Source organism: Clinocottus analis, unplaced genomic scaffold (assembly GCF_023055335.1).
Source record: "Clinocottus analis isolate CAN_PGR_092001 unplaced genomic scaffold, fCliAna1.0.p SCAF_14, whole genome shotgun sequence".
NCBI classification, from domain to species: domain Eukaryota; kingdom Metazoa; phylum Chordata; class Actinopteri; order Perciformes; family Cottidae; genus Clinocottus; species Clinocottus analis.
Genome location: NW_027175865.1, coordinates 1698706 through 1712762, shown reverse-complemented (window position 1 = coordinate 1712762; position 14057 = coordinate 1698706). Strand labels below are relative to the sequence as shown.

The 14057-nt window shown below is 45.4% G+C and overlaps 1 protein-coding gene across 5 annotated transcripts in view; it reads right to left on the bottom strand.

The window, feature by feature from the left end:
- atp1a3a (ATPase Na+/K+ transporting subunit alpha 3a) overlaps positions 1-14057 on the bottom strand; it is a 32363-nt gene that overhangs the window by 5803 nt on the left and 12503 nt on the right. For 4 of the 5 annotated variants that reach the window (XM_068575207.1, XM_068575210.1, XM_068575208.1 and 1 more), the window contains 18 exons: positions 13334-13447; positions 12374-12508; positions 11587-11704; positions 10795-10883; positions 10391-10570; positions 8477-8675; positions 7974-8218; positions 7254-7446; positions 7001-7176; positions 6601-6737; positions 6252-6402; positions 5962-6130; positions 5105-5259; positions 4448-4571; positions 3307-3452; positions 3074-3204; positions 2574-2675; positions 2307-2398 (listed from right to left, as the gene is read on the bottom strand). In XM_068575207.1, the coding sequence (XP_068431308.1) occupies positions 2307-2398; positions 2574-2675; positions 3074-3204; positions 3307-3452; positions 4448-4571; positions 5105-5259; positions 5962-6130; positions 6252-6402; positions 6601-6737; positions 7001-7176; positions 7254-7446; positions 7974-8218; positions 8477-8675; positions 10391-10570; positions 10795-10883; positions 11587-11704; positions 12374-12508; positions 13334-13447 (2656 nt within the window). Of the gene's footprint in view, positions 1-534; positions 1990-2306; positions 2399-2573; positions 2676-3073; positions 3205-3306; positions 3453-4447; positions 4572-5104; positions 5260-5961; positions 6131-6251; positions 6403-6600; positions 6738-7000; positions 7177-7253; positions 7447-7973; positions 8219-8476; positions 8676-10390; positions 10571-10794; positions 10884-11586; positions 11705-12373; positions 12509-13333; positions 13448-14057 lie in introns of those variants that run through there. The other variant, XM_068575211.1, reaches the window with a different exon arrangement.

The window sequence follows — 14057 nt, the reverse complement described above, 5'->3', positions numbered from 1 at the left end:
GAACACTGGAGTTATTTACCGGTGCTTTCGATCATATTTCATGTTCTTCTTCGGGCCATTTTTTAACCTAACGACAGTTTCTTGACTGAAACTCCTTCCTAACAGGCCAAGACTTTGTTTTATTGTGATTTTTGCAGATATACATTTTTTCCCAAGACTTCGCTGAACAAATACATAAAATAAACACAAGTATTGGAATTAATTTGGGGTTCCTACAACGACTCAAACACAGCAGAAAGAGGTCTGGAGACAAAATTGGTTCCACAGCTTTCAACCAGTTAAACTACAGTCATGGGTTCGGACATTTTGACTTTTTTGGGTTTTAACATTTGAAATCTACCTTTTTCTGCAGAGGAAGATCATGTGACGTAAAACTAAATGGACCTGCTGGAGAGTTCATGGGTCAGCGGATAGACTTCATACGTGTTCTCACAGTATCGAGGCTGCTAACGTCTGCTAGCATGACAGCACGCGTGTAGACGCGTCACGTGTTCCTGATGGCTGGTTAGAAAACAGATGACTGGACTCTGCTGCCACGGTCACACAGCATTTATTTCCATTTTCTGACAAAACTCCACACAAAAACAAACTGGAGACCGAGCTGAAGAAGAGAGATCCTTCTGTTTTCTTTCATTTCCTGTTTTTTTTTTTGGGGGGGACTGTTGTTTCTCCAGTGAATCCACATTTCCACAGATTAGAATAATGAAATTGTAGAGAAATCTCTTTTTCAGAGGACACAGAAAGATTGTATTTTTTTTATTCTTTTTAACAGGTGAAGGGGAGCAGAGGAGGGTGGGCGGGGCGGTGTTTACAAGGACGGAGGGTTTGCACGCCGTTCACAAACAGACAGACAAACGGACAGAGAGACGGACGGGGAGGGGGGGAGGTAAAAGAGGGGAGACAGTGTGCTTTGTCATGTCCGATTGAAAACAAGCAGCTCTCAAAACCACTCCCAACTTAAAAAAAACAACTATTCACCAACAATTTTTCATTTTTTTTTTAATAACACCCAGTCGTCTATTAGAAAACGACAACATCACAGGCAGAACAGAACTCATGAGGAGGAAGGAGGGAGGGAAGGAGAGAGGAAAGGAGGGAGGGAGGGAGGAGGAAAGGAAGGAGTCCGATGAATTAACCTTTTTTTTCCACCCTGTTGAGGGCTTAGTGAGTGCTGAAGTTTTATGGTGAGACTGACTCTTTATTGAGGGATGAGGAGGAGGAAGAGGAGGAGGAGAAGGCAGTAGAAGATTGGCAGTGAGTGTACATAGAAGTAGAAAGAGATAAGAGGTCAGAAGAAGGGGAGGAAGTCAAGTCTTAGTTGGTGAGATGGTAGAAAATGGCAGTGAGTGAGCAGCTGGATCTGAGCGGCGGCTCTGGCGGTAAAAAAACGAAAAGAAAGAACCCCGTCGGCTCGAGACCGGGGGGCCGCGTCGTTGTTCTGCTCGGCATGAGAGGTCGCAGGTGGAACAGTCGGGTTTCTGGGACTCGAATTCTGTATTTCGGTGGTTTGAGGACGTGCGCGTGACGAGCGGCTGCAGCGCGACGGAGAGACAGTGTTACTGGCATGATGCTGCTGTAGGGAGTGTGGGTAAAAAACAATAAAAAGAAGGGAGGGGGGGGGAGGAGAGAGAGGGAAGATTTACTCCCCCTCTCTCTCTCGCATCCTCTCTTCCTCTGTCGTCGGTCCTCACGTCGTCTTGGCGTGCAGCCATTTTTGTTTCGCTTGTTTCTTTGTGGCGGATAAGGACGGAGAGGGAGATGGAGAGGAGGATGGAGAGGAGGACGGAAAAGAGGACAGAGAGGAGGACAGAGAGGAGGACGGAGAGGACGTTATCTTGTACAGTTCCAGCATGTTGACGGGAGAGGAGGAGCGGTTGGGTGGAAGGGAGGAGGAAAAGAGGGGAAGGGTGGAGGACAGAAAAAGGGTTTAAGGGTGAGAAGGAAATGACGTTGTGATAATTTAGTAGTACGTCTCTTTTTCCACCCAGCCTGCAGAGAGGAAGAGAGAAACGAGAGAGAAAAAAAGAGAGAAAAAGGGAGAAGAGTCATCTATATAATTATTGGATCTATTGGTTGACATTATTATTTAAAATGAGGAGCCTGATATTTCGCTTTCTCGTGTCCATTTTTTTCCCACTAAATTCGCAATCTATACTTCTTCTCGCCCTTTAAATATCTGTACAAAGTCGGAGTAATATTACGCTAACAGGGATGTTAGAACACGTTTGACCGCTCGTCTTGTTAGTTGAACATGGGGGGAAAGACGCTGCGTGAGTGTGTGTGTGTGTGTGTGTGTGTTATCTGACCTCCCGGGTTTCGGCGAAGGATGAGTTTTCGGATTTCGTCGTATATAAATATGAGGAAACTGTATGGGAACGCACAGAACCACCAGCTGGGCCTGAGGGAGGAGGAAGAAGAGGAAGAGGAGGAGGAGAACAGTCAGTAATGAAGAACACAGAACTCATTGACTTCCTCATGATGGCTTCGCATTTCACATATTTCATTAGCGCTGAGAAGGAACATGGCGGTCTGTGTGCCACGGCGCCGCGATGACGTGTCGAAGCGCTACTCACTTGAGCGGGTACATCCGTAGCGCCACGTCCATGCCGGGGCAGTAGGACAGGAAAGCAGCCAGAGCCGTTTCCTCAAACAGGCCGAAGATCAAGATCTTATTCCTGCGAGACAAAAAAAAAGTGCGGAAAAAAGAAAAGTTGAGTTCCGGTCGCTATCTCGATCTGCTTCAAAGTGGATTTCCTGCAGGCGGCGCCGGCGTGCGGGCTGTGAACGCTGCGCAGAGCCGAGAGCAGCTGAGGGAGAGGACACACGGGGCACCCAGGGGAGACGGGACAAACAAATACTGGACATAAACTAAAGGTGTCAGTAAAACGTAGCTCTCTAGTGACGCCTAGTGGCAGCAGAGGGAAACTGCGTTCTTCTTCTTCTGTAACTGATATATATATGTATATATATATATATACATATATATATATATATATATATATATAGGCAAGATGAGAAGACTTCTGGGCGTTTCCTAACGTAACACAATGAGGTTTGTGTGTATTTGACGTACTTCATGCCCTGCTGGAACACAGAGTTGCGCCTGGTCTTGCAGATGATGACGTCGGCCCACTGCACCACCACGATGCTGACGAAGAAAGCCGTGTGGCAGGTGAACTCCACGATCTTCCGTTGCTCATAGGTCTGGGCGGGGAAAGAGGAAGAAGATGGACTTCTATTCAGATACTTTGACTTTTTGGCACGTGTGAAGCAGGTGACCGCGACGCCGTGTGAGCTCGCTCGTACCCATTGCTGCCCGTAGCTGTCCTCCAGGTCGTTGGTGGAGCGGTCGTCCCAGTTGAGCCGGATGCCGACCAGCACGGCCGGCAGAAAACCGTTTTCAGCCATGATGACGAAGTAGGCGAAGAACCCGCCGAGCGCCTGGATCATACCTGCAGACGCAGTTTCACACCACCGTTATAATATATACGATGAGACGACGGAAAAGAAGGGAACCGTCCTGCGGTGGGCCGGGAATTGTACTTTATATACGGGGGAAAACATTTACTGTATTCAAATTTGTGAGTCATAAAAAAAGGTAAATTGTTATGTTGATTGAGGCTCAAATATTCAGATTTAACCTGCCAAGTTTATTTATATATATATATATATATATATATATATATATATATATATATATATATGTATATATATATATATATATATATATATATATATATATATATATATATGTATATATATATATATATATATATATATATATATATATATATATATATGTATATATATATATATATATGTATATATATATATATATATATATATATATATATATATATATATATATATATATATATATATATATATATATTTGGTCAGAGCATTAACGTAATATTGATCTCACTATAGTTGTCCTAGATGTTAAAGCAGTCTGATTTGCTAAAACAGAGTCATGACAGACGTTTGTATTTTTGCAAAAATTACAGGGATTATTTTAATTTGTATTAATTAATTATGTCATATATATATTTTAAAATGATATGTATTTACTTCATAATGTTTATCTTCATTCTAAATCTAAAAAAATATTTGTATACTTCAAATTTGAGTGTATTTAAATGAACTTCCCCCAAATTAAACTGAGAGAAATATATCAGATAATACAAACATTATATATATACAAATTATTAAGTTTGTTTAATTTGGGGAAATGTTCATTTAGTATGAACAATATTTTAAATGTATAAGATGAATAAATAAATGTAGTAAATGTGTTTTATTGCTTAGCTTGAGGATATTTCAACTGTCATGTAAAGTGACTTTGAGTACCAAGAAAAGCACAATATCAATTAAATGCATTATTATTATTATTATAATTAATAAATGCTCCACACTGATCCCAGGTCAGTGCCGTGTCGGCTCTTACCGATCTGTCCGTAGGCGATGCTGATGAGTCTCTCGTTGACCAGTTTGTCCCTCAGAGGGTTCCTGGGCTGCCGCTTCATGATGTCGCTCTCTGCCGCCTCGTAGGCCAGCGAGATGGCCGGGACCTGACGGAGGAGACGAAGCCGTCAGAGCTTTCACGTGTCGGCAGTGAACACGTTAATATCTGGAGGAGCGTTTGTGCTTCGGTTCATTTTCTAACGCTGCACTTTGCCTTAGCGTGACAGACTGGCCCGGTGTCACGCTGCCACCTAGTGGCCTTTTCTGTGAACGGACTTTTGAGCCATGAACTCGACTCCAGCGCTAAATGAAGGGATTGTGTTGCAGTTGGTGTGTGTGGATTGTGTAGGTCTGGATGAGTTGATGCTGGAGGTGAGGGACTTGAACCATTACAACTCAAAAATGTAAAGTCACGATCGCCTGAAACCATCCTGTGACGTCGGGCTTTCCATTTTTAAACTCTGCCCCTGAAGTTACTTCTGGGCAAATCTGTGTGTTCTTTCCTTTATTTTGTGTCACTCTGAAACTCAGTAATCTCATACCGGTTTACTGGGCATGCCGAGTGTTAAAAGATCACGGACAAGAGCCTGTGTTGTTTCTCTTTTTGCCCGACCGAAGCTGCTCGCTGCTCTTCTGTTACCATGTCGGTGCCCAGGTCGATGCAGAGGATGGTGATGGTGCCCAGAGGCAGCGGGATGTTGACCAGGATGAAGAACAGGAAGGGGGTGATCTCCGGGATGTTGCTGGTCAGAGTGTAGGCGATGGACTTCTTCAGGTTGTCGAAGATCAGACGGCCTGGAGGGACGGAAGATAAACGCAGAGCCCTGAACAGGTGACCTTTTGCACTCTACGATAGAAACGCTGTTTCTGCTGCTTCACGTCCCATAAGTGAGCACAAACGCATCTGTAAGCCAACAACCACGACACGCGTCTCAAATATTAACCACCTGTGGTCGCGTCCCTCTGCCGACCCGGGAAGTTTACATCCACGTCTGTCCGAAATGTCATCACTTCATCATTTTATCATATCGGACATTTGTGTGAAATTGTTCGGAAAATTTGGATTCGGCGAGTTATGGTCCAAAAAAATATTTTTTAAAACAATTCTGAATATAGAAACATGAACAACACATTTCTCAACACAACGAACATCATCTGAACGATGTACAAGTTTGAGATGTTGACATTATTGTTATGAACTCATTAACATAGCATTCATAAATGTCTCGCCATGCCATCATTCATTATTTTCCACTGTTCCGTCTACTATTTTGGTGAAAACAGGACAAAAAGAGACAACATCCTTCTCGCTTAAAGCATTATAAAATGTATTTCTGCTCTCAAACATTAACTGATATGTCTGAATGTGTAGAATACTACACAAGTATGTGCAAACCGACATAACTCTCAACCTAAGTACTCGTGTTCGGTGCAAAAACATTTGATCTCAACTTCAGCTCGACTCTTTCTTCGCCTCCTTTCTCGTTCCTCGCTCACCTTCCTCCACTCCGGTGACGATGGAGGCAAAGTTGTCGTCCAGCAGGATCATGTCGGCGGCCTGTTTGGACACGTCCGACCCGGAGATGCCCATGGCCACGCCGATGTCGGCCTTCTTCAGGGCGGGCGAGTCGTTCACGCCGTCGCCCGTCACGGCCACGATGGCCCCCTGACAGAAGAGGAGGAGGAGACGCGTTGGAGGGTTTCCGTCCCCGTCTGGGACGCTGAGCGCTAAAGACCGTTAGCTCGTCTGCATGTGTGTGTGTGTGTGTGTGTGTGTGTGTGTGTACCTGTCTCTGGCAGCCTTCTACAATGATGAGCTTCTGCTGCGGGGAGGTTCTGGCGAAGACGATCTCCGTGTGGTTCTTCAGGATGTCGTCCATCTGATCCTGATCCAGGTCTTTCAGATCCGTGCCGTGGATCACGCAGGCCTTGGCGTCTCTGCGCGACGCAGACAAAAGCAAAAACTCTTTTGTAGAACAAATCATAAACACTTCTGAGGTATAAAGGTGCCGCAAAGTGGAAGACCAGACTGTTGGATGGCGCATTCGGGTCCGTTGTAGGTGATAAAAGTGATCGTAAAAGTCCAATCTCTATTTTGCAATGCATGTAATTATAATATATATTTTATAGTCTCACCTCGGGTTGACCTGGCTGACGGGGATGTTGAGGCGTGCAGCAATGTCTTCCACTGTCTCGTTGCCCTCAGAGATGATGCCCACACCCTTAGCGATGGCCTTGGCTGTGATTGGGTGGTCACCGGTCACCATGATTACCTGAAATATAGGAGGAGGAAGTAGATGAAGAGGTTGGCGATGAAAAGGAAGGAAAAAGAGGAGACAAAGACCACTTCTTAATATAGAAGAGGGGTTTGAGTTGGAAGAATAAAAATTAAATGAATGGGGAAAAGAGAATTCATGCTATTAATGAAACACTCTTCTTCTAAAAATGTGCGTGCCAATCATCTACAGCCTTCACATCCTGGTGGATGCATTGTTCTGCTTTTCCTTTTGATATGCCAGACGTGAAAGGAGCCCACCTTGATGCCGGCGGAGCGGCATTTGCCCACGGCGTCGGGCACGGCGGCGCGGGGAGGGTCGATCATGGACATGAGGCCGATGAAGCAAAGGTTGTCCGTCTGGAAGTTGACGTCGTCCGTGTCGAAGGCGAAACCTTTGGGGTACTTGTCCTCCGGCAGGAACATGTGGCAGAAACCTGGAGGGGCGAGGGGATTGCAATGACATACACAAAGACTTTATTGGTAAACCACCGCTGTGTTCCGTCATCCTTACCCAGCACTCGCTCTCCCAGTCCTCCCAGCTCCTGGTAGGCGTTCTGGAAGGCGTCTTTCATCTCGTCGTCCATGGGCTGGTCCTTGCCCTGCAGCATGATGGTGGAGCTGCGGTCCAGGATCCTCTCCGGCGCTCCCTTCATCACCAGCAGGTAGCGGTTGTCGTTTGCATCGTCGTTTTCATGAATTGAGAGCTGATGGGAACAGATCATAACGTCAGCGTGAGAACCTTTTAAGACGTTTGTTCAACCCGTTGAAAACTGTGGAACCAATTTTGTCTCCAGACCTCCTTTCCCCTGTGTTTGAGTTGTTGTAGGATATTGTATGTATTTGTTCAGCAAAGTCTCGGAAAAAAATGTATATCTGCAAGAAATTTTTTTTTAGAAGATATTGTGATCGTAACTCTGAACATCCAGCATGATATGAGCCAGATTCCCCAAAAATGCCTCCTGGAGCGTCAATAAGACACGTTTTTGGACAGATTAGGACCTAAAGAATCAGAATCTGCAACAAAAATCACAATAAAACAAAGTCTTGGCCTGTTAGGAAGGAGTTTCAGTCAAAAAACTGTGTTGTTCGGTTCAAAAATGAAAAAAAAAAAACGTATTTTATGCCAAAAGATTGTCTGAATGGGGCATGCTGGGACTTAAAATTGTCGCCAAATTGTAAAATTGTTTCCAAAAGGTTAGGCCCATTCATTACAAATGAAAAGGTGACGAACCTGGTACTTGTTGGTGGAGTTGAAGGGGATCTCGGCCACCTTCTTGTTCTTTTCCCTCATGGCTTTGACGGAGCCGCAGGACAGCTCGATGCACTTCAGCAGGGCGGACTCGGAGGCGTCGCCGGCCACGTCGCGCTTCAGGATGGGCAAACCGTCCTGGCCGGCCTTGAAGGAGGCGCGGTTGCACAGAGCGGCGATGCGCGCCAAAGACACCCACGTGGCGGAGCTCTTGTCGAAGGAGGAGCCTGGAGAATAACGGGCGAGAGGAGAGGAACCTTTATTCTATGAAAACATTTTATTCAGCTATTTTCAGTTCATGGTTTAAACAATCCACGTAACTGAACATTTTAGCACTCGGCAAAATGTTTATTTTGGATGCCGGCCAGTAATTGGTGCTGTCAGAGTAGGAACTCGGGTCACAAATATTCAGAATATTTATCAAGAGGTCTTAATTAATGCCCGCTGCACGGACGCAGGGGCACAGATGGTCGGCCAAATCTCACCGGACTGGTCCTCGGTGGTGTCGGCCTCGTGGATCTGGTTGTCGAACCACATGTGGGCCACGGTCATCCGGTTCTGGGTCAGGGTGCCCGTCTTGTCGGAGCAGATGGTGGAGGTGGAGCCTAAGGTTTCCACGGCCTCCAAGTTCTTCACCAGGCAGTTCTTGCGAGCCATTCGCTTCGCCGTCAGAGTCAGGCACACCTGAGAGGAGGCCGAGAGCGAATGGCAGAAAGGGAGGTGGCGAACAGCGAAGGAGAGGAGGGACGACAGGAAGATTGACGGGAATAGAGGCGAAAGAGAAAACACTATTAGTGTCCGCGTGTGAAGCTAACAGTTCAGATGAACATCTCCAGGTGTTTAAGCTCTGTGTCATACTGTACCTGAAACTATGAAGCGCACCCAGAAAGAAACCCCCCGTCTGACACCTGGAGATGCTCATCCTGCTCTTAACAATGCTCTAAAAATCAAAATGCACTAAAACCTCCTTTTTAAAAAAAAAAAACAGCCCAAACAGCGGCGATGCAGAGAGAGAGAATGAGGCGTGAACGAGTGAAGCGGTGGAAATGAGCGGCGGGTGCGTTATGCCATCATGCCAAGTACGGCAAAAAAGACCCAGCGGGCCCAACAGAACTAGCCAAGCAGAGAAAGGCCGAATTCATTTCAAGAAGCTGACTGGTCATTAGCCTAATCATTAGCCTAATATCATTACATTAGCTAGCCGTTGTCATTGCTGGCGGCACCGCGACTGGCCTGGAAAAGAGAGAGAGAGAGGGAGAGAGAGAGAGACATACGGAGAGAAAGATGGAGAGAACACAAACACACACAACACATGTGGGACTGCTTTAGGAGAAGAGAGATGTGAAGAGAGAAATACAAACGCAAGACAATACACCAGCGTCACCACGGGAACAGGTGCTGAATGTTAAAAGCACATCAGAGATGCACACGAGAGACGTACAGCGACAACAACAACAACAACAACAACACACCGATATAAACACAAGCGCAGGGAAACGGGGGATGCGGGATCAAACGAGATTAAACAGCAGACAAAACACTGAACGCACAATCAGACGAGGGTGATGCGTCTGTGTCGGAGGGCAAATTCATTCATTTTGATCATGGAAACTACAATAGAGCGCAGCTTATGAGATGAGCTACAACGACAGGGAGTTGGCTCTTTACAATGCAAAGAGCATTTTTAAGAGCTCTTCCTGTTTTCTTAGATTGCGTACAGCTTCTTAGATTTCTCTAATATATGAGATGTACATATAAAGTACATGAAAAATACTGTTTGGACCCAAGTGTGCAATAAAAAACACTGGGAACAGAAGAGGAAACGAAAGGACTGTGGAAGAGAAACAAGAGACAGGAACAATTGCTCCAAATGAAGAATGTAACAACTGGACAACAACCGTGTAAACACATACACTTGTACCAAAACAATAGGGCTGCGTGATATTGAGGGGTAAGGGGGGAATAATGCTCCCTCTTTGATGCACAATACAGGAATATTCAAGTTAAATGCATCAATCTGGTGCACGTACAGCACAAAGATTAAGAGGGTTGATAAACTATGATGACGAGCTCGTGCTCTGACCAACAACTTCACCAAGCGTTGAATCCCCCAACGCGGACCCACCGGATGAAAATATTCTGGTTTATTATGAAACTGTGGCAGCAGGTTTACCTGGACTTCAGGTAAAACTGATTAGTGACGGAAAATGAGAACCACTTGAGTTTAAGTTGTAGCAGAGCACGTTTCACTTAAATTTCCGACATCGCCCGTCCTGTAACAACTATTGCAAAACATCGCAATGTTGATGTATCATTCAGACTGGAAGTAGAAGTACACAAACTCTGTCACACACACACACACACACACACACACGTGTGTTACGTCTCTGCCAACTCACAGTGACCGTGGCCAGCAGCCCCTCCGGCACGTTGGCCACAATGATGCCGATGAGGAAGATGACGGCCTCCAGCCAGGAGTAGCCCAGGACGATGGACAGCACGAAGAAGCTCACGCCCAGGAAGACGGCCACGCCCGTGATGATCTGGATGAAGTGCTCGATCTCCTTGGCAATTGGAGTCTGGGGAGTGGAAGAAGAAGATTTTTAAGCAGTGAGATTCGACCTCAGCATTTCATTATTTTAGGAGAGTGAGCTGTCATTTTTCGAGCTGTCAGTGTGTGAATGAGCAACTGAGCGATTACATAAATAAGCCTGTTTTTTTTATAGTAAGAAACCTCCTTCACGTTGCTTGTCAAAGCCCCAGCAGAGCATTGTGGGATAATGAACAGTAAGGAGCTTGGTACCTTGCCAGACTCCAGGCCTGAGGTGAGCGTGGCGATGCGGCCCATCACCGTGCGGTCGCCGGTGCACACGACGATGCCGCGCGCCGTTCCTGCAGAACGAGAGAAGCGGGAGCAGTGCTTTCAGTTAGAATTATATAAGAAAATAATTATGAACTTCTTAAATCTGTTTAGAAAAGATGAAGATGGAGACGACCAGAAAAGCAGGAAGAAAATGACTTAAGCGGTAAAAACTAAATAAACATTTATGAAAACTATTTTGTACTTTTCAAACTATTATACACAACATGATGTTTTATGAAACTCTTTTATATGTAAACATCTTATTTAACAAGAAATTAAAGCTCTCAGATAAATATAGTGGGACAAATTATAACATTTTCCTCTGAGAAGTAGAAACCGGCATGAAAAGTGCCGACCATCGGTCTGGAAGAACAGCGGAGACGGTTGGATAGTGAATGCAATGTAACAGTGTGTCCACAAGAGGGCGCCCACACATCACGGTGGTCCCTCTCTACTACTGTGAGGAGTTTAGTGCGAGTCGGAGGGGTTGTCACGGTGATATGATGGGATGGCACTGACCACCAAACACTTTGACCTGCAGCGAGAGCTAATGAGCTAATGCGCTAATGCACAGCGCCTTTGTTTGCGGGACTATCTGAGCACAGAACCGGAACAATACAAACATACCATTTAAATACACACACACACACGCACGTGCACACCCACACACTCGCTGACTCACGCACGCACTCAATAATAACAAGGTTTCCGATAGCGTGCCGGTGAGTTTACCCTCGACACAGTTGGTGGAGAAGAAGGCAATGTTGCGGGTTTCCAGCGGGTTGTCGTGGGTGCAGTCGGGGGACCTGGTCTGGGGCTCGGATTCACCGGTCAGGGATGAGTTGTCCACCTGGGTGAGTGAGCCAGAGAAAAGGGAGAGGAAGATGAGGGTCAAAGAGGAAGATGAGGGTCAAAGAGGAAGATGAGAGAGCAGGGATCCAAGATACAAAAAAATACACAATCAAAAAAAAAATACACTCAATTTTTTTTCACTTTTTTTGAGAGCAAAAGTGCAAAGTATGAGCAAAAAAAAAAACTCAAAAAAAAAATATATATATATAAAATATATATAAAAAAATACATTCTCAAAAAAAAAACACGAAAAAAAAAATTCTCAAAAAAAAAAACACTCAAATGTTTTCACTTTTTGGAGTGTATTTTTTATTTTGAGAATGTGTTTTTTTTTTAAGAGTATTTTTTTTTTTGGAGCAAAGATTTTTGAATTAAGAGCACTTTTTTTTGAGCAACTTTTTTTTTGATAGCAACGATTTTTCATATAATTTACTTACAAACACAAAATTTGCTCGGGGAAAAAAAGACACAAATCTCCCTCCATATACAGTCGCACACTCGTAGCGTACGCTGTAAAACATATTTTAGGTTTGTCCCGTTTTTCTTGTGCAGCAAATGGGCTTCGACCGCATCGCTCTGTGCAACCCTGAGCCCCATAAGCACCATGAGCGATCCTCGAGTCCTCCTCGGCTTTCCCGCGACGGAAGGAGTGAATCTGTGCACCCACCTTGCAGCCGTGGGAGGAGACGATGCGGAGGTCAGCGGGGATCCTGTCTCCTCCTTTCACCTCCACCAGGTCTCCTGCCACCACCTGCTCTGCATTGATCTGCATCTTCTCTCCCTCACGGATCACGAGGGCTTGCTGGGTACAGACAGAGAGAGAGAGAGAGAGGGAGAAGCAAATATGTAAAGCCAAACTATTATTGAGATAAAAGAGGAAACAGGCCAGAGACTAAATCAATTGACGGATACATGACACTGAGGCCTGCAGCTTCATAGCATATAGTTGTCCCCCTAATAAACACCCGCTTTGCTTGGGAGCCCAATGTAATTTAGTGATTATGACCTGATTTGTTTCCGTTATTCTTTTTCATTACTCGGGCTTAGCACCTCCAGGAATAACTCTGTGAATTATTGAGTAACCTCATACCCATACGTAGCGCTTAGTGTCAGGGTTGAGCTGATGAACGACGCCATCGCTCAACACCGTGATTTACCCCCCTCATCGCCCCCCAGATTGTTTGTTTTACGAATGCCGCGAGGATGGATGAAAGCAGATTAAGTTATATTTGCATGATGTGTTTGTATGTTATTTTGCTGACATAGCGTTATGAAAATGAGCTCCGGGCGGTGGCAACGCCAGATGTTGCAAAAGTGTGTTACTGAGACAGAGAAAGGTCTGGGAAAAAGTGTTTTTCTCTGGATTTGTTTGTCTGAAAATTGCCATTTCAGTGTCTAAATTTTCCGAAGATGTGTGATTTGTGAAAACTGGGTGCAATTTTTCTACGATGGAGCAAAAGAATCGGTCGTAATCTGTGTTTCTTCTATTGTAGCTAATACATTCAGGACCTACCGATAGTCTCCTAATTTACAGAGTTACTGAGCGTTCACATTTTCAAATTTGCATTTCTTTAGTTAAAACCCTTTTGGTCACCGTGTCCTGGCTGAACTATTGAGTGTCCAGTACCTGAGGGACCATGTTCTTAAAGGACTCCATGATCTTGGAGCTCTTCGCCTCCTGGAAGTAGGAGAAGCAGCCGGTGATGATGACGACGGCCGACAGCACGATACCCAGATACAGCTGCAAAGAGAGGCAGAGGAACAGGCGTGAGACCTTGTGTTTAACTTCACCTTTAATCTAAAAATGTACCACATGAGAGGGAACAGACGAGTGGAGAGATACAGACAGAGAGGCCGAGTTGGAAAAAGCCATCAGGGACACATTTTGTCGTTCTATTTTAGGAATTTCAGGCTTCTGACTATAACAAAATGAGCCTTTTATTCATGTCCTCGTCTGTGTGCTGTACCATATGCCATAACTGTTAACTAGTAATCGGTGTGAGTATATTTTCCTGGTGAGTAACTCATGCTGACTCGTCACAGTTGTTGTTTCTCCGCCCCGAGTCCTCCCCTGTAGTCTGAACCAAGTATTTTGTCCTGTCATGCTGTGTGTGTGTCAGCGCCGCTTAGCCTCAGTCCCCCGGCTCTACTCTGCGTAGTGACTCCGACATGGAACTGTGCTGACCCGTGAGCGCCCTCCTTTAGCCCGCCATTACGATCGCCGGGAGGCTCAAGCGCAGATGCTAACAGGTCGGCATCTGTCACACAGACGACGGGTTTTTCGGCTGGCACGATTTAGACAAGACGGCTGACGCAACCTTTGTCACTGACAAAGCCACGTCCCCGAGGAG